The sequence below is a fragment of the Cladophialophora psammophila genome, assembly GCF_000585535.1.
Source record: "Cladophialophora psammophila CBS 110553 chromosome Unknown aczJe-supercont1.2, whole genome shotgun sequence".
In the NCBI taxonomy this organism is placed as follows: domain Eukaryota; kingdom Fungi; phylum Ascomycota; class Eurotiomycetes; order Chaetothyriales; family Herpotrichiellaceae; genus Cladophialophora; species Cladophialophora psammophila.
The window spans coordinates 1776669-1795837 of record NW_006912923.1 but is presented as its reverse complement, the minus strand read 5'-3'; the positions used below and the strand labels follow the sequence as shown (position 1 = coordinate 1795837).

The 19169-nt window shown below is 53.0% G+C and overlaps 7 protein-coding genes across 7 annotated transcripts; 5 read left to right on the top strand and 2 right to left on the bottom strand.

The window, feature by feature from the left end:
* Positions 1-252: 252 nt before the first annotated feature.
* On the top strand, positions 253-2514 carry A1O5_01995 (uncharacterized protein; the record flags this gene model as incomplete). The annotated part of the gene is made up of 2 exons (XM_007742611.1): positions 253-554; positions 624-2514. The coding sequence occupies 2 exons, from the start codon at positions 253-255 to the stop codon at positions 2512-2514; spliced, it is 2193 nt and encodes a 730-aa protein (XP_007740801.1).
* A 518-nt stretch (positions 2515-3032) lies between these two features.
* On the top strand, positions 3033-4481 carry A1O5_01994 (uncharacterized protein; the record flags this gene model as incomplete). Its single annotated transcript, XM_007742610.1, has 1 exon — positions 3033-4481. The coding sequence occupies one exon, from the start codon at positions 3033-3035 to the stop codon at positions 4479-4481; it is 1449 nt and encodes a 482-aa protein (XP_007740800.1).
* Positions 4482-4787: 306 nt separating this feature from the next.
* On the bottom strand, positions 4788-5921 carry A1O5_01993 (uncharacterized protein; the record flags this gene model as incomplete). The annotated part of the gene is made up of 1 exon (XM_007742609.1): positions 4788-5921. One exon carries the CDS (start codon positions 5919-5921, stop codon positions 4788-4790), a length of 1134 nt encoding a protein of 377 aa, XP_007740799.1.
* A 1580-nt stretch (positions 5922-7501) lies between these two features.
* A1O5_01992 (uncharacterized protein) lies at positions 7502-10158 on the top strand (the record flags this gene model as incomplete). Its single annotated transcript, XM_007742608.1, has 3 exons — positions 7502-7796; positions 7873-8016; positions 8093-10158. 3 exons carry the CDS (start codon positions 7502-7504, stop codon positions 10156-10158), a joined length of 2505 nt encoding a protein of 834 aa, XP_007740798.1.
* Positions 10159-10793: 635 nt separating this feature from the next.
* Positions 10794-13927, top strand: A1O5_01991 (uncharacterized protein; the record flags this gene model as incomplete). The annotated part of the gene is made up of 2 exons (XM_007742607.1): positions 10794-12073; positions 12127-13927. The coding sequence occupies 2 exons, from the start codon at positions 10794-10796 to the stop codon at positions 13925-13927; spliced, it is 3081 nt and encodes a 1026-aa protein (XP_007740797.1).
* A 227-nt stretch (positions 13928-14154) lies between these two features.
* On the bottom strand, positions 14155-15282 carry A1O5_01990 (uncharacterized protein; the record flags this gene model as incomplete). The annotated part of the gene is made up of 1 exon (XM_007742606.1): positions 14155-15282. The coding sequence occupies one exon, from the start codon at positions 15280-15282 to the stop codon at positions 14155-14157; it is 1128 nt and encodes a 375-aa protein (XP_007740796.1).
* Positions 15283-17398: 2116 nt separating this feature from the next.
* On the top strand, positions 17399-18968 carry A1O5_01989 (uncharacterized protein; the record flags this gene model as incomplete). Its single annotated transcript, XM_007742605.1, has 6 exons — positions 17399-17762; positions 17827-17953; positions 18059-18239; positions 18284-18504; positions 18584-18754; positions 18830-18968. The coding sequence occupies 6 exons, from the start codon at positions 17399-17401 to the stop codon at positions 18966-18968; spliced, it is 1203 nt and encodes a 400-aa protein (XP_007740795.1).
* Between the last annotated feature and the right edge of the window lie 201 nt (positions 18969-19169).

Below are 19169 nucleotides of genomic sequence, written 5' to 3'. Positions count from 1 at the left end.
GTCACTAACTGCTTCAGCCCCCATTGGCATTACTTATGTACCACATCTATGTATGGAGATGCCAGGCAGGCCGGTTGGTATACTCAATATACTACGGCACCTCTTTCACAGTCGCCCACCCATCCATCCCCATAACTCGATTACTTCTTGTTCCTCTTCTCGAAGCCGGAACCTTGCACCCTTCATTCTTTTCTTCTATCCAACTTCATCCTCCCCTCCTTGCTCTTTTCTATCATTCCTTCTTGCTTTCAAATGGCGTACCAGCAAGGCTACGGCACATCTACGCCAGATATCCTGCAGACCCCGACCGTCAATGGTTACGTCGACGTTCCCAACCCTTTCACGGATCGCTTGAGAAGCCTGCAGAGTCAGGAGGAGAAACGGCTGTTTGAGCTGGTCGATAGACTCAAAGACCTTGACGTCAATAGAGAGCTCCAACTGCCTCAGCTCGTCGTCTGTGGTAGCCAGTCGTCTGGAAAGAGCTCGGTCCTTGAGGCCATCAGCGGCCTCTCGTTCCCCCGAGGGGAGTTTACGTGCACCAAATTTGTGACCGAGTGGGTTTTTGATGTCTCCAACTTTGTGGCCACTACTTTTGGCTAACTTCACCCCCCCCCCCTTCCCAGACTTCGATTCCGTCCAGGAAATGTAGAATCAATCAATATCGAGATAGTCCCGGATACGGGACGGAGTCCCGATGACCAGGCACGCCTCCGCAATGCCCGGTTCAAGTCCAGGAGATTGTCCGAGCTAGGTCAAATTGTGAAGGAAGCGGAAAAATGGCTGTTGGGCGGACGCGGAGGGTTTGCCAGTGATGTGCTCAAAGTGGAAGTTGTGAGGCCGCATCAACAACCACTAACCTTGATTGATACCCCTGGTCTGATAGCCTCGCACAATGAAGGGCGCGAGTATATCGACCTTGTCCGACGCATCGTTGACGACTGGATCAAGCAGCCACGCACATTAATCCTGGCGGTGGTAGAGGCCAATCTCGATCCGCAAAAGCAGTCCGTCCTCACCATCGCCAAAGAAGTTGACCCAACTGGAGAGCGGACCTTCGGCATCATCACAAAGCCAGATCTCGTCGAGTCGCCCTCTGGCTTGGAGGATTTCTGGGTCAAGAAAGCGCAGAACGGCGCCGACAGCATGGCTGAATTCAACTTTGCAAAGGGCTGGCATGTACTTCGAAATCGTGGCGTGCGCGAGACCGGTAATGAGACTTCGACGGCGGAAAGGGACGAAGCGGAGCGCATGTTCTTCATGTCTCCCGAACGCAGATGGAGCCAGGTTGACCAAGCCTTCTGGGGGATCGAGTCACTGCAAGGCCGTCTGAGAAGTATCTACTACGATCACACTCGACGGCAGCTCCCAATCATCCAGGACGACATCTTGCACCGGCTCCAGAAGGCCATGAGAGAAGTCGACGGGATCAACGAGAAGCTGGCCGATGCCGACGAGATCTGGAGTAGGTTCTGTGGGGAACGGACTGGTCTGGCTGTTCAGGCAAAGGGATGCGTTGACGGGACTTACCTCGATGGCTTGGCCGATTGGGATGGAGCACCAGACTATTATCTGCGATCTCGAATCGAAGAGGATCACGACGAGTTTGCACGTGAAGTGGAACTGAACGGCCACGGTCTTCGTCAGGTAAAATCTGCACGCAGCCTCACCGAAGACAGGGACGGTTTCCGCACCTATGTCCAGCAGATGCTCGAATCGACCCGGGGCCGCGAGTTGAAGGACAGCTATGATCCCAATCGTCTGAACCTGCTGTTCCGCAAGCACTCTGAACCTTGGTACGGAATCGCCATGATGCACCTGGACCGGGCTCACCGCCGATGCGTCGCGTTTGTCGAACACATTATCGAAAATGTGCTCCGGAAAGAGCTGCCCGCGGTTCCGACGCGCGTTTCGCAAGCCATCAAAGACCATCTGTACCAGGCACTCGAGAAGCAGAAAAAGAAGGCCGAAGACGAGCTCAAAGCCATCGAACAGGACAGGCGACAGCCCGCGCAGACGCAGAGTAGACGCTTCGAGAAGCTGGCGCGGCAACTGAAGGCCGACAGGAACTTCGCTTTGGTTAACCGTGTGGCCGAGGAGGAGGACCCGTACATGGCAAATGCGTCGCCAACGAAGACGGAAAGCCTGAACGAGAGAGAGAATATTATGCCGCCGCCGACTCCTGGGAGCGCCACTCGATTTACGCCCGCGCATGTTGATCGAGTTTTAGCGCAGGACAGCCGTGCCGAGTCGGCGGAGGAGATTGGAAAGAGGATGATCATTTACTACGAGATCGCACGCGAGGTCTTTATCGACAACGTCGTCGTCCAGGTGGTCGAGCGACATCTTTTGCGGCCCCTGCACACGCTGTTCCAGGGCGACTTTGGCGTGGACAAGGACGTCTTCACGCGCGCCGTGGATGCCGAGAGGGACCAAAATCTGACTGCGAGGAGAAACGCGTTGAACGAGAGGATCAAGCGGTTGAAGGCGTTTGATGACCAGTTGCGTGCTATTTGATTGATATCACATATTCCGGGTGAACGGCGTCGAGACTTGCGAGTTGTATACTAGGTACCGTAAGATGTGCCGAGTACCCAGGTCGGCATCTTAGATAGTCATTTGGTTTAGAGACCGTTATACGGACGGCATGTAGGAACAAAGATCTATAACAGAGTGTATCCATGGTAGCCGAGGAGGTCAAGGGGTGGTCAATCGAAATATCTGTACCGTGTACAGGTAATACTACATATGCTTGCTCCGCTCGGGTAAATTGGGGCCTGATGATGCAGCCGAGGCTCGAACCACCACCGATCAGAAAATCAATCTTCCGCAGCATCAGTTTTAGACATTGGATTCATGCGGACATATCCCTTTCCCAGACTGCGGCGTGTTGATTTTGAGACTGCCATTGTGCCTATGCCTTCGTTACGAGGATGATCACGGCGTCGTCTGTTTGATTTCTAACACCACACATATACGGAGTACCGTGTACACCAACCCATTCTTCCGAGCCGATCGGCCTGCAGCAAGCAACCATGGAATACCTCTCGACCCTGCAGTCGCCAGTCGACGACCTCAAACCGTCGCTGTTCGAACTGCTCTCGGAGCAACAGCTCTCGTCGCTCCTCCCGCCCACGATCCGGTATCTGCTCGCCCTGCTGACCCACCGGTACCCGCGCTACCTGCTGCGCATCCTGAACAACTACGACGAGGTGTACGGGCTCCTGTCCCTCGTGGTCGAGAAGTACTACCTCGAACACTTCGGGGGCAGCTTCACCGAGAACTTCTACGGCCTGAAGAGGGAGAGGGTGCTCAGTGTGCGCGGCGGCGAGGTCAAAAGGACCCAGGTCGCCGTCCCCGCCGAGGTCAGGGAGCGGCTGAAGCTCAAGGGCTGGGATGTGTGGAAGAACCTCGCCGTGCTGGTCGGCATACCCTACTTGAAGAGGAAGTTGGATGAGAGTTATGATATACATATTGCGCCGTCGGCCGGTTTGCTGATGAGTGGTGGAGGCGGGTTGGGAGGAGTTGAAGGAAGGAGGTATTTGGATCGAGATGCATTGCCGCCAAACCCAACAGTCAAACAACGGATTATGCGGTACTACAAGTGGTTCCTGCGGCACGTCTACCCGAGTTTAAATGCAGCATACTATTTCAGCATCTTGGCCTTTAGCTTGGGATACCTGTTTGACGGGACTAAATACTCAAGCCCATTTCTGTGGATGGTCAGGACCAGGATGAGGAGGATGGGTGCGGCGGATCAGCAGGCCATTGATGCGGCGAGAGAGGCTGCTGATAAAGCTGTCGCCGCCGGCGCTGCTGGGAGACCGGGACAAGGGCTAAGCGGCATCTTCAATCCACGGACAATGTATCCCCGGCTGTTGTCAAGTTTGAGGATTCTCTTGCCGACGAGTATCTTCGCATTGAAGTTCTTGGAATGGTGGCATGCCAGTGATTTCTCTCGGCAGTTGACCAGAAAAGCTGCAGAAGGGTTGGAATTGCCGCCTCCGATTGTCTCGGGGATGGAACTCGCCCGAAAGATCATGGCAGAGCAACGAGGTCCCCTGCGCACGTTGACGACAAAGAACGCGACGGCGAAACGGAGTCCGCCCGTGTCGAACATCACTTTCCTTCCGATCTTCACAGTCCCGCCGCCACCGTCGAGCGACCTCTGTCCCATTTGTCTCCATCCCATCTCGACAGCAGCCGCGTGTCAGACTGGATATGTTTTCGACTACAAGTGTATATTCCAGTGGATTGAAGGGACGCATGAGCGACAGGAGGCGTTTATGAGAGGTGAAAAAATGAGCGAGTGGGAGGATGATGACGAGGAAGAACACGACGAACACGGACAGGCCGAGGGCGAGTCGAAGAAAAAAGAGCACTACAGTCGTGAGGGAAGCTGGGAAAGCGGGAAGGGAAGGTGTGCCATCACCGGCAGACGAGTCCTCGGCGGTACGAGCGGGTTACGCAGAGTCATGGTTTGAGTGCGCTGCACCAAAAACTGTTAAGCCTGTGCGAATGGAACTCTTTGAATACCCTGCCCAGGTTCACGGCCAGGTCCGCTGAAAGAGTCGGTTTGCACACCACCACTAAATCTGGGCAGTGGAACCTCCTGTTGAGTCGAATGCTCGCGCCTCGCTTTATCTGGAATATGATACTGATCTGTGGGGTATCAAACGATGAGATTCATATCTTTCCTGAAGGTACCATACTACAAAGCGTCAAGATCCAACTCATACTAAGACTACACAAGACCCCAGACAACCCCAAGCGTCGCCGTTCAAGAAAGTTTAGTTGGCAACGACCTCGACCTCTGCTTCAACGATCTCCGTCTCAACCACAGACACGACTGGCTTCGCGGGTATGACAACCTCTTCGGCAACGTAGTTGATCTTTTCCGACGCGACGTACAGCGGAAGGGCCAGCTCACGCCAGGGTTTGGGCGTAAAGAGCAGGATGCTTTTCAAACACCACCCGCTCAGCGCCTGCGTCTGCGTCGCGTCCAAGAGACTCAACCCGGGTGCCTTTCTGTGCATGCACACACTCGCCATGTTTATCCGCTCATAGCTGCCCGGGCCACCGTTCTTGATGGCATCTTCGGCCAGGGCCCAGGCGAGCGAGCTGTACATGACGCCTTCGTGCGAGTACGCCAGCCCGGCAGGTTTCATGAACGCGGCGACTTGCAATTCACAATTGGTCACTCCGACTTTTCTCTCGTCCTTCATATAGGCCGACGCGTGAGACCCGAATTGCGGCTGCACGACCTCGTCCGTCGCCGAGTATATCGATGTCGTGGGAACATAAGCCGAGTCACCGCCATTAGAACGCAGTGTCGCGATGAAGTTGGAATTCATGGTCTGGTTCCACACGGCGGGAGTCCCAGGAACCGCGCCCTGGAGCGGGGTCAGGCCCCAGGCTTGGACCGTCCCTTTAAAGTCGGCCGAGAGACAGACGAAATTGCTGACTTGTGCGCGGGTGCTCGGCCAGTATTTCAGCGCCCATTGCGTCGACAGGTTTCCCTGCGACCATGCCACGACTGCAACTTTCTTGCCGCCGCACACCGCTGCGATGTAGTTGATGGCATAGGCGACATGCTCGGCGTTCTTGGGCGCCTCGTCGCACATGCGGCCGGGGATGTTCAGCCACACAGGATCGCCAAAGGTGCTGGCGCGAAGCAGTTTGGCGAAGTTGTGGTCGAAGGCCTCGCCGCCGTACGAGCCCGTTCCGGGTACCAGAATCACGGGCGTCTTGCCGTCAGTACCATGATTGAAGTCCGCGGGCACGAAGATAGCAGATCGCAAGGGCTGTTCCTGGATGGAATACGGTGCGTCTGATGCGTGCAGGGCAGGGTAGATGGCGACGGACGGGTCGGGGTTTTTGTTCTGAGAGCTGTTTACATTGATGCTGTTGAACCCGAACACCATCTTGGGGATTTCAATATGGCGCGGCGAGAAGGCTTAGAGGAGGAGGGAGCCAGTCGACAGTTGTCTTGCGCGTCGTCGATATGGAATCAAGATTTCAAAATTCTCACTCAGTCTTGCTGGAGATAAGTATTCCCCAAGGCCTCGGAGATTGCCAACTCAGAGAAGGTGCCCGATGCGATTGTTATAGCATCTACGAATATACTATCGAAGAGCTAGGATTCCTCCTCGATAGATAGATCCTAGTGCTGGTTGATGTACTCCCTCAGTCAGTCCTTTCGTCCTCCCAGATGTTCCGCCCGGATGTACGGTTGGTTCAATCGGCCTTGGAGCAAAACGAAAACCACTCAACAGGAAACCATGCAGTATGTAAACCAAGGAGCAGCTGGGGCTGAGCCTGAACCTGAAGCTGTAGAGCGCACTAGCTATACGGAGTAATAGTATTGCTATGCAGATCACTATCCTGGCCCAGGCATGGCTAAGGCCACAAGGTCAAGGAAGGTCAAGGTTCAGCCCTGGGATAGAATAGAACGGCTAGCTGTTCTCTCTCGAGTCCCAAACACGACGAGGAAATGCACAGCAGGGCGGAACGCACCACGTAAAAGAACACGGAGACTCCGTCGCTTCACCCCCGCATTTGTCGATATTCTACGTAAAATCCACCGCGCGTCGCCAGCACCGTTACATACTAAGCTACAAACCACAGCCAACCAGCCACGATGCGAAATGTTCGGAACTAACTCTGTCCTAGACGCCTTGGATGCAGCGGCGCGGCCCAATGGAGACGCTGGTGACGCCTGGCTTCAGTCCCGAGCGAGCCGCAGTCGTCTTCGCTGCTCGCTTGGTTCTCTTCCTCGCCTGTTTCCCCCTAGAAAGGTCGGGCAAAGCGCTGCTAGATTCCAGGTCGAGTGTGGTGGCTTCGAGGGCTGAGGAAGTGATCGTCGTCGTCGTCGTCGTCGTCGTCGTCGGTTTTTGCATTTTACGTACATGGCGGGTACCATTTTTGGACTTCTCTCCTTGACATGGCGACGCCAGGGGTTTCTGGTGGTGCGTTTCTGTCACGGATAAGGTTCATGCGGGCTTTCGCTCTCTGCGGCGGCTTCTAGCTTCCTCAATGGAATGCCCATGTACGCGGTGAAGCACTGGTGTGCCAGCGCCAGTGCCGTTCGCGGCGTTGGCGCCTGTCCAGGTTTGTGTCAATGGTGGGGTAAATGCTTCGTTTCCTGTCACAGCCATGTTGTGTGCGAGACAATGACTTGAACAATGGGTGGGATGTTCATGACTGGGCTTCGTGCGTGGTCGGGAGAGCCGTTCGTCCTTTTGGGTGAGGCAGGAGCTGCAGCCAGCGTGCTAATTAAGGTACGAGATATACTCGTAGGCCATCGTTGTCAGGCCTCTTGGTTCATGGTCGACTCTTTCGCGCAGAATGATCTGTTCTGTTAGCGGCCTGTTCTGCCGCCCCAACAACCACCTGGGTCATGAAAGGATGGTCGAGGTATAAAGCTTCTGCCTCAGCACTCGCACCCAGCCACCACACGTCCTGGCAGCAAACATCCCGTGCGAGAAACATCCGTGTGAGAAACATGTCGTACCTCCTCAATAAAGCCGCCAGCGCCGCTAAAAGCGTTCAGAGCACCGTGATCAGCACCAGCACAACCCATTTAGAAAGTGTCACCAGCAAGTTCGGATTCGAAAGTGTGACCAATGTCGTGACCAGCATAGTCACCAGCAAAGATGCCACCCCCAAGCACCGATATTCCAGTGCGGCGCCCATCTCGGAGGGCAACAGTGTCAAATATCATGTCAGCGGGTGCGCATACTTCTGGGCTGTCTCGGAAGCATTGGAGAAGGCCAAAGAGTCGATTTGGATCCTTGGGTGTATGTATAGTACTTCCCAACCCCTCCCCTGATTTGGAGCATATCAAAATGAGACGAGACTGAGCGACCACCCCAGGGTGGGTTTCACCAGAAGTATATCTTCGGCGACCGCCCTCGGAGAATGAAAAGTACCGACTCGATCGGATGCTTCTGGCCGCTGCCGAGCGAGGTGTCAAGGTAAATATCATTGTATTCAAGGAAGTCCCTCAATTCATGTATCGTAAGTCTTGCGCCCACAGATCTTCAGATCACTCCATTGAAAGGAGTTGTCGTGCTGAAATTGCTGTCATTTCAAGTCTCGTCGCATCACACTCAACGCGCTCTGGAGGCTTTACACCCCAATATCGCTGTCTTTCGATATCCGGACCATTATACCGGTGCCAAGGGAGTCCTGTCGTCGACCAAGAGCATGCTGCAAAACACGGTATCCGGCGGTGCAGCCAATTTGGGTAAGATCTCAGACGAATCTTTGCAGAACCTGTTCGCATTGGCCGGTGGACCGACTTTGCTCTGGGCACATCATGAAAAGCTTGTCATCTGTGACAGAGAGACCGCCTTTATGGGCGGCATCGACCTCTCTTACGGTCGATGGGATACAATTCAGCACCCGATCGTGGACGCTCATCCCGGAAATCTCGACGACATCGTCTTCCCCGGCCAAGACTATAACAATGCCCGAGTCATCGATTTCAAAAACCTCGATAACTGGGAGCACAACAAACTCAGTCGGTTGACGACGTCAAGGATGGGCTGGCAGGACATCTCCATCAGCCTGACTGGGCCGGCGGTTGCCGACCTCTGCAAGCATTTCATCGAACGTTGGAACTTCGTACACAGCATGAAATACAACACGGGCCTCCCACGGGACTCGCGATACGAACGTCTCTTACCCATCAGCGATCAATCTGCGCAGGATCCGTCGCACCAGCCTGCAGGTCCAATGACATGCCAACTCGTTCGCAGTATCGGCAGCTGGAGTGGCGGCTCAACCCTCGAGCACAGCGTGTACGATGCGTATATCGACATAATCGAGAAGAGCGAGCATTTCGTATACATTGAGCAGCAATTCTTCATCACGTCTACGGGGACCTGGCTGGGAACGGTTTGGAACCGAGTCGGCGAAGTTCTCGTGCAGCGAATTTTGCGGGCCGCCCAGGAGAAGAAACGGTATAAGGCCATTGTGATATTGCCTTCCGTGCCAGCTTTCCCAGGCGATCTGCAAGCCTTGATTACAGGCCACCCGCCCCGGGCAATCATGAAGCTGCAATACAAGTCTATCTCTCGCGGCGGATTCAGCATCATGGACAAGATCAAACGAGCTGGTGTCGATCCGAAGGAGTACATCAGATTCTACAACCTTCGGAACTATGACCGGATCAATGAGAGCGGGGTGATGCAGAAGGCGGAGAAGGCTAGTGGCGTCGAGTATAAACTTGCTAGCCAGGACCACGACGATATCGTTGACCCCTTCGGACTGCGGGCACAGAAAGAGATGGGTGAGTTCGAAGGTGATGACGTTACTCGCAACCACGAAGCCTACCAGAAGTACCAGAGTGCGACGGGCCACACACACAGCAGCTGGGACTCTGTCAGTTCTTGTTATATGCTCGGGGGCGTTGACATCCGGAAGGTCCCGTGGGTAGGAGGTGGCACCATCAAGGAAATCGACGCCTTTGTCAGCGAAGAACTCTATGTGCATTCCAAGGTGCTGATCGCAGATGACCGAGTTGTCCTCTGCGGCTCGGCAAATTTAAACGATAGGTCTCTCAAGGGGAGTCGAGACTCGGAGATTGCACTGGTGATCGAGGATCCGACGCCAGCCGTCACGACAATGAACGGACAGCCATTCCAAGCCAGTCGATTCGCGGCCAGCTTACGCCGATATCTGTTCCGAAAATATCTGGGCCTGCTCTCTCCTCAGGACATGCGGAAGCCAGATGGGCATTTCACGCCTGCACCGGGCGACAATGAGTATGACTTTGGATCGAAGGAAGATGTCCTCGTCTCCGACCCTCTCAGCGACCAGTTCCTCCAGCACTGGAACGACGTGGCGCAGCAGAACATGCTGGCTTTCCGAAAAGTCTTTGCGCCAATGCCGGACGACACGGCGCAAACATGGTTGCAGTATCAGATGTTGTTCTGGAAGCGTTTCACGGGGCCGGACGGCCTGCACATGGCCCAGTGGGGTCATGTCATGAAGGACAACTTTCCGCGAGGTGATGAAGGTGTCAGGGCTGTGAAGGAGGAACTGGCAAAGATAAGGGGTATGCTTGTCGAGATGCCGCTAGAGTTCCTGGCCAGAACAGATATCCAGATCGAGGATCCAGGATATAACATCGTTACGCGGCAGGGTTATGTGTGAAGAATGGACGAGAGAATTATGCGGTGCGCGAACTCTATGGGACTATGCTTTGTTGTCGGATAGCCCTTCGGGCTCAAGATGCACTTTAAGCTGTCTCCGCACTGCTACATTGCGATAGCCACGACCCAATTCTTCTCATCGCTGGTTCTCTTCTATAGACACAGTCCAAGAAACCTGTCCAGCATGCAACCTCTCACAAGCCATCCAAGGGACACGGGCAGTGCGTGGCGACGTCGAGGGTGGTTGCATGTGGTTTAAACGCAGGTATCGAGTCTGAAGAAACTTCTGACAAGCACCTCTCCCAATCCAAGAGCCGCGAATGGATGAATTGGTGTATATGCCTCGAGATGGACGGACGGATGGATGCTTTGTACATTCGCGGCTGAGACGGCGAGGCTGCCGCTGTCAGCTCAAGCGGCATGTAATTCTCAGCCTCGTGACCACACTTTGCGGCGAGCTTCCCAGTATCCAGTACTCGCTACGCAGCACGCTAAAGCGGCGTGGAGCTTTCAGCCACACCACGTGGGGTCCTCTCTTCTCTTCTGCCTGTAGCCTCATTTGCTCCCTCCTCCCTCTAGCTCTCTCTCTTTCTCCATTCCTCATCCAGTGCTCTTCTCTCGTCAAGTCCAGCATCTATGGCAGACCCATTTTCTATTGCGACTGGGGTCGCCAGGTTGATATCGCTTGGCATCCAAGTGACGGAATCCCTTGCTGCTTTCTACACTTCATATAAGACCCAAGACGCCAATGTAGCTCGAACTACCGCAAAGCTCGAAAATCTGCTGAAAACGTTTCGAAATCTTGATGGTATACTGAAAAATCGTACATTCGAGCCTGATGAACAGAATCTGACCAGGAACATCGAGTCTTCGATCCAATCATGTGAGGAACTTATTCGAGAACTACAGGATGAATGTGGAAAACTCAATAAAGCTTCTGCCAGTGACATGAAGAGCGCTATCAAAATCGCAGGGCGACGAGCGGCATATCCGTTCCGCCAAAGCACGCTCCAGAAACTCGATGAAGACATTGGGGAGATACGTGATAACCTATCACTGGCACTAGACGTGCTACACCTCGAAAATCAGAAGAAGGCTGAAGACGATATCGCCGAGGTTAAGCTGCTTCTCGCGCTCGTGAATGCAACGCAGATCTCATCGTCGGTCCGTGACTGGCTTAAAGCGCCAAATGCGAGCATTAACCACAATTCTGCGTGCGCTAAGCGCCACCCAGACACAGGCATGTGGTTCATCAACGGCCCGTATTTTACCACATGGCTGAAGCAAGATGGTTCCTTCCTTTGGCTTAATGGCCCTGCAGGATGCGGCAAGTCAGTCTTATGCGCAACAGCCATCCAACATGCTTTCCGCCAGAAGCACTCGGGTGTAAATGTGGGCATTGCTTTTTTCTATTTCACTTTCAGCGATAATTCGAAACAAGATGAGTCTGCAATGTTACGAGCTTTGCTCTTACAACTATCTGGACAACTTTCTGATGGTCAAGCTATCCTTGAGCTCATGCGGACTTCCATCCAAGCAGCCACACCTCCAACAACACTATTAATCGAGCATCTCCGAAATCTAATACCAAGGTTTCACCAGGTGTATATCTTACTCGACGCCTTGGACGAGAGTCCTCGATATGCTCAACGGGACCAGGTCCTAAATGCATTGCAGATGATGAGGAAGTGGTCATTGCCAATGTTGCACCTCCTAGTCACTAGTCGAGACGAACCAGACATACGCGATACGCTGGACCCAGCCCACAACCAAATCCTGATCATGAAGAGTGCGGGGATTGATAAAGATATCAGCGACTTTATCTCGAGCCAACTAGACGTCGATCCGAAACTCCGAAAGTGGAAAGCGCATCATGCCCAGATTAGAAATGCGCTGATTGAACGTGCTCAAGGCGTGTAAGTAACTCAGAGTCGGTGAAGGGTTCAAGTATTGGCTGATAGAGTTGGAGATTCCGTTGGGTCGGATGTCAATTCGAGTCTCTCAAACGATGTCCTCGTAGCGAAAGTCACCTCGATCGATGTTTACACTCGTTACCGCGAAGTTTGGACGAAACCTATGAGCGGATGCTCTGTAGTATTGATGAGAGTTCCGTTGAGGATGCCCGGCGGATCCTGACCCTATTGTGCTTCTCATTCCAACCTCTCACAGTGCCGGAACTTATTGAGGGAATCGCAGTCGACCTTGACGAACCTGCACGACTGAATTGTCGACGTCGACTACAGGACGCAGATGACATTCGCAATATTTGTCCAGGTTTGATTGATATTAATGACCACGTGGACAGCGAGAAAATGCAAATGGCGCCAATAGTCCGTCTAGCTCACTTCTCGGTCCAGGAATACCTCGAATCCGATCGGATCACCAAGCAAAAGGCGGCAAATTTTGCGCTACAAAGCGCTCCTGCGCACGCGGAAATTGCACAGATATTCCTGGTGTACCTCCTGGAGCCAGAACTATCTAGTGGACCACTCCATGAGACGATCAACACATTTCCGTTAGCCCTTGCTGCGGCTGCGTTTTGGTCCGACCATTATAGGAACGGAGGAGCTGTAACATCCCAATTGAAATCGCTGATCTCGAGGTTATTTAGTCAACAAAACTCTCTCCGCACTTGGTTATGGCTGTACAGGATACAGAACTCTTCGTGGGTTGTAGCGACATTTGACATCGACTCCCCCTCCACCGATCTGCCAATAATTTGTGCGTCCTATTTCGGGCTTGACGAAGCTCTATATGAGCTACTCGCTCTCATGGATAGTGACAGTGACAGGAAAATTCTGATAGATAGCCCAAGTGCGTACCCGGGCCTGTTTCCATTGGCAGTGGCATCAGAAGAAGGTCACGAAAAAGTGGTGCGAGTCCTGCTCGATGCAGGTGCCGATGTGAGCGTCGGAGGAAACGAGGCAATCTACGCGGCGTCAAGATATGGCCACAAGAACGTTGTCCAGATACTATTAAATTCTGGATTAGATAGAGCAGGCGTTGACAGAGCAATGATGGGAGCATCAGAGTATGGGGATGGGGGAGTGGTGAAGATGCTAATCGATGCTGGGGCAGATGTCAATGCCCGTGACGAAAAGGTCGATACTGCACTGCAAGTAGCATCAGAGTATGGACATGGCGAGGTGGTGAAGATACTAATACATGCTGGGGCAGATGTCAATGTTAAGGGTTCGAGGGATACTACTGCGTTACAGGTAGCATCAAATGCCGGCCGAGATGAGACGGTGAAGATACTGCTGGATGCTGGGGCAGATGTTAATGCTGAGGGAGGCAGATATGGCACAGCATTATACGCAGCATCAAGTCACCCCTGGCTGGGCACCATGAAGATGCTTCTGGATGCCGGAGCACACGTGAATACTCTGGGAGGGAAATTTGGTACTGCATTACATGCCGCATCACGTTTCCCCGACCCAGTGGGAGTGGAGATATTATTGGCTGCTGGGGCAGATACCAATATGCAAGGACGACTTGGTACTGCTTTACATGAAGCATCACGTTTTGCTAGGGCGAAGACGGTAGAGGTGCTTCTAAATGCTGGGGCAGATGTCAATGCGGCAGGAGCAGGGTGTGGTGCTACTGCCTTAGAGCTAGCATTGGCTGGAGGCGAGAGAAAGGTGGTTGGTATGGTTGATGTGATCCAAAAGCTACTGGATGCCGGGGCTCTCGACGAGAGGGGAGAAGTGCGGGCTTTCTTGGAAATTGCTCGACAACGACGAAGTGGTCGGTATATCGAACGCAACTAACGGCGTAGGCGAAGGACAGAGCACCTCTCATTGCCAACGATGGCCCCCTCCGTTCCTGACAGCGAAGGCTTCGAGCGTGTCATTTATTTTTCAATTCAGCTTGACACCTTGTTTGTAGGTCCTTGCTCAGACTGTGCCGTCCTCCTCCAGGAGACGATAGAGCTTGCCGGGTGCACATATATCATCAAAAGAGCATTCATAGCCATTTGGTATAAAACCTCGCTCTCTCATGGCATGTAGAGGTCCGACATTCGCCACGGACAGCCGTGCAAAGAAAAGAGCTTTGGCCGGAGCAGAATACCCCAAGCTTCAGGGAGGTGGATGCCGAGCGCAGTTGGGATTGCACTGGACGCAAACAAGACGACGGAGAGTATGCGTTGCGCATAGTAGGTCGGAATGGACCAGAGGACAAGCAAGACGAAGCCGGAAGTAATGGCGGTCGACGTCCACAAATTCACTTGCTTCAAAACCCCGTGGAGCAGGGCAGGATTGGCATTTGGACCGCGCTGGCGGTACCACACGGCCCAGTGCGGATAGAACCACCACTTGATAGGTAAGCCGTCGTACAAGATGAAGAAGCTGGCCATCGACAATGCCCACATCTGCAACGTGAAGTGGAGGCTCAATAATCGCGGAGCTGAACAGCAGAACTGGAGCGCCAGGAGCAGAACCGTCACCATGTGGAAGTTGAAGAGCAGTATACAGAACACCGGTAGTCTCGGCTCGCAACCTATCCGTCGCGCCACGCTCTCCAGGAAAGCGTTATAGTCAATAAGCGTGAGAAGGCTCGGACTCAGGGAGTAATACTCGCGCGAGGCTGCGGCATCCCGCCGGGCTTCTGCCGAGTAATCGGGCGGCAGGTCCCTCTCTCCATGAAGCAGCAGTGCAATGTATCGGCTCAGCATCTCGGCCAGGACAGGGACGCCCCCTTGGTGGGGTCGCGCATAGCCCAAGAAGCAGAGACAGTGGCCTAATCCTTCTGGGAAGCAATTCAGAAACCACGAACGTGGGTTTGGTGACAAGAGCTCTTTCCCGGGCAGATGGATCCATGGGAACTCAATGCGGAAGAAACCATAGGCATACACGTTTTGTCCGGCGCTCATACGATTTGTCGTGGCAGCCTCGAGAAAGCCGTTGGCCGGGAAGTCGACGGTCATGTTCGCCTCGACCTGTTGCATTTCGTTTCTTTTGTTCAGGTATCGGGGACCGACGCAAATGGGACGGCGCAGCCAGACTGTGACATTGGGCGACAATTCACCGAGCTCTGCTGAGATGTCTGCGCCGCTCTCGCCTCCCCCTACCACCAAAACTTTCAGTTTTTTTCTCCGCGACATCATGCTTGAAGGCTTCATCATACTGGGATGAGTGGATCAGACGACCGACGAACTCAGAGAGGTCTGCAGGCGGCGCGTTAGGTATCCCATTCGACCCAGTGGCGACAACGAGAGCATCTGCCTGCAAATGGAGAGTAGATTGCTCTGATGCTATCAAATCCTGAATCTCTAGAGACCACAGCCCGTCGTCTCCTAGGGTCGCACTGCGAACCTCGTTATGATATCTGATACGACGTTGGAGGTCGAAATGGCGAGCATATTCGTGAAGGTAGTGCAGGTATTCTTGGGCCGTCGATTAATGCAGCCTCGTTGGGTCTGGGAAGTCGGAGAACGCCGTGGCCCAATTGCTGATTGTGAGATGCAAGTTTGGATATGCAGTCGCACTTGCAAAGACACCGCCCAGTTTTTCTGAACGCTCGATCAAGATTGCCTCATGTCCACTTTCAACCATCTCTTTCAGGGCCACGAGGCCACAGGGGCCGGCCCCTATAATCACCACACATTTCATATCGACAGGTAAGGCTTAAGCCGACGAAAACAATGGGAAAAGATTGATAGAACAATCCAAGAACGCGAAAAGAGAAGGAAAAGGAAAATCGAAAGAAAAGTCCTGGAACACAACCTTCATCCTAATTCTTTTCATCATCGAGGCACAGATAAAAGACAGACACAGGGGTATCCGCCACCCTCGGCGATCTAAAATAGCATGGAACAAGGGCTACGTTCCAATGACGGGATCCAGGCTCTCTACGAACTGGAATGCAACACTGTTGCTTCGATTTTCTTCGAAACCAGGGGGGCCGAAGGGGCGAGGAGCCAATGAGTCTCGAAGGTCACACGAGCATCCATCATCTGAACAGTGCGAGGATCTCGGACGAGATGTCGAATGGCAGCGCCATCGCGTGTTGCCACCCAGCCACGAAGGATCCATGCTTCCTTGGAGCAGTGCGTATTGTTGGTCTTGGTCAGCGATTGTTGAATTTGCCTATAGATCTTGAATTGAAGATGGTTCACGGCTCTCAGCCCACAGCATCAGGCCATCTAACTACTGACTCTAGGTATACAAACGCGCCCCAAGCGCAGGAATTAAGAAGCAGGAACTGTGTGTCCGAGCCGAGGCCAGATAGCCGTGCAGATGTGGTTGACTTTACATGGACCCACGGTCCCAACTGGCGGTGACTCAACTCTTTTTGCGCGGAGACAAGCAGTATACCGAGATTATAGGCTATTGACAAAGTCTTGTTAACTCTGAACACAAGATCGCTCTGGGGACCCAAGTTTACGTAAATGTGCAGAGCTCTCCACATATTACCCCAGCCAGCAAGTCATGTTCGCCTAGGACGGCTTCTCGGGCCGTTCATGTTCAAGTGCCTGTATCTCGGTGGATAGAGCTTTAGGGAGCCGGGGTTGCCTGTTCTGGTAGCATCTTTTCTCCTCTGATTGGCTCAGCAACACTCATGCATAATATTAAAATAGTTAGGACTCCACAATTATAGGGAGCGCCGCAAGGCTATGAAAAGTCCCTCGTCAGCTTACGGGAGACTCGCCGCCTGCGTCACCCTTGTTCTCTGTGCTCGCCTGATCTTGCCTCATGCAGTTGTTCTAGATCCCCGATGGGTACGCGAGATAGGGAGTACTTGTTCGTACGAGTGGGGATGATACACGGGTCCAAACACCCTGTGATTTGCTCTTTAGAAGGTAATAATCTCTGTTGCAATGGCTTTGGAGACACCAGTGCGACTGTCTGCTACTAGGTATAGATTCAAATAGGCAATGGATGCCCTAAGACTAACTCCGGATTATCGGATTCCAGACCCCGTGCGCTGATTGCCCTGAAGGAACTGTTCCACAGATACTCCGTACCTCGTAAATGTCTCCATACACCCCGTATTTGCTGTCGTTGAAATGGTCGCCTATGCCGGCTACGATTGCGGGGCGAACACTTCCTTAGTCCTATTCTTGGTCTCTAGATACGAGTCGGTCGTTGGTCAAAAATTCAAGTCTAGCAGGACAGCTCGTTCTCGCCCTCTTTTGAGAGGCCAGGCCAAGTACATAAGCATTTCTGTATCTGAATGAAAGGCCACCCGTACGAACAAAAGTTCTCTTCCCTTGCCCGTCCTGAAACAGAGATCCTGCCATGCCATCGCCAAAGATCAACAAGCCTGCTGCGCAGCTCCGGCAGATTCTGGCACTACTCTCGGCCGCTGTGGAGAATCTAGCGTCCGAATGGGAATCATCTGCGAGGCAGGACAACGGCAACACCGTGTCACATGGCGAGGATGATGCCGTCAACACCATTATTGCCGCACTGGGCTGGCTGGAGAGCCTCGTTCTAGACCCTCACACTCGCCTGCTGAATTTGTTCATGTCCTACCTTGTCGCTCGAGCCTTGCATATAGCCGCCGAGCATGAGATTGCGAAACTGCTTTCCCATGACACGAACGACGGGGTCAGCGCTAGTCATCTCGGCAGGATAACTGGCATAGAAGAGGGAAAGCTATGTATGTTCTCAAAGATCTCCATGACATCCAATAGCCTCTCTAAGCGAAGTCAACCAATCCCTAGGCCGAGTCATGCGAACGTTGACTTCACACCACATTTTTCAAGAGGTCAAGGAAGGGTGGTTTGTCAACAATCACATCTCTCAAGCACTTGTCAGTGATGCCGCATTTCAAGCCAACATTACTATGAAGTAAGTTACGCCCTATTTTCTCTTTTTTCCCTCACACCATAAACGCAACAGCAAGAAAACGGCAAGAGGCAACACTGGAAGACGGAAATGGCAAGTCAGTTAAAGGGCAAAAATTGTAGTATATCTTTTTGACCGTTCGCAGGGCCAGTTGCAGTATAGCGTCAGTGACTTACTCCCCCAAGCATTGGCAAATCCTGCAATTCGGGATAGCTACGACTCAAGGAAGACCGCCTTTCAACAGGCCATCGGGACAAAACTATCCTTGTTTGACTGGATGAACGAGTTTGTGCTTGAATTCGACGCGAATTAGCGGCCCCGGAATCTACGTAGGCACTTTGCGAGGAGGACGGTGCACCGCATTCATTCCGTCATTCAGGCCAGAAGATGGTACCTCGTCCCGAAAAGCAACTCTTTAACCTTGCAATCAGTGCCCAAGGCAGGAGCACTGAAGAGTATTGCGTTCTTGACTTCCCTTGGAAGGATCTTGAGGGTGGCGCGACTGTGGTGGACGTTGGCGGCGGAATTGGTAAGTCCCAGATGTTACCCCCTATGTGGGCTGTACCTGTGAACGCCTTACATTAATGCCTGGACGGGTTCGTTTTGCATGCAACTCTACGCCCACCATCCTAGTCTGAGTCTCGTCATGCAAGAGAAGGAGCATGTGATTCAACAAGCAATTGCAGTATGGGAGACCAAACACCCTTCTGCCATTGCTGAGGGTAAAGTTAAACTAGCTGCGCACGACTTCTTCAAGAAAAAACCGGCCGTTGGTGCTGAAATAGACTGGCTACGATACATCATGTAAGCCGCTCCCTGTCAATTTCTTGGATCATTCTCCAAATGCCTATGGCTGATGTATGTGATGCACACATTTAGGCACGATTGGGCCGATAACGAAGCAATCGCCATCTTGTCACGGGTTGCAGAGTCGATGAATTCCAACTCTCGCGTGCTGATCGCCGACATGTTGATGTACACCACGTTACCCTCGCAAAAGCTCAAAGTCAGCCCCTAAGCCATTGCTGGCGAATTATGGCCAGGCAATGACTTCTGCCCATATGATGGATTTGAACATGATGATGATGATAAACGGAAGGGAAAGGACACCGGCTGAATTTGAGCGTATTGTGCAAGCAGCTGCTTAGTGTTGGACAAGATCTGGGAGTGCCGGGGACCATTGAACATTATTGAATGTCGGTTAGCATGATTGCACGGC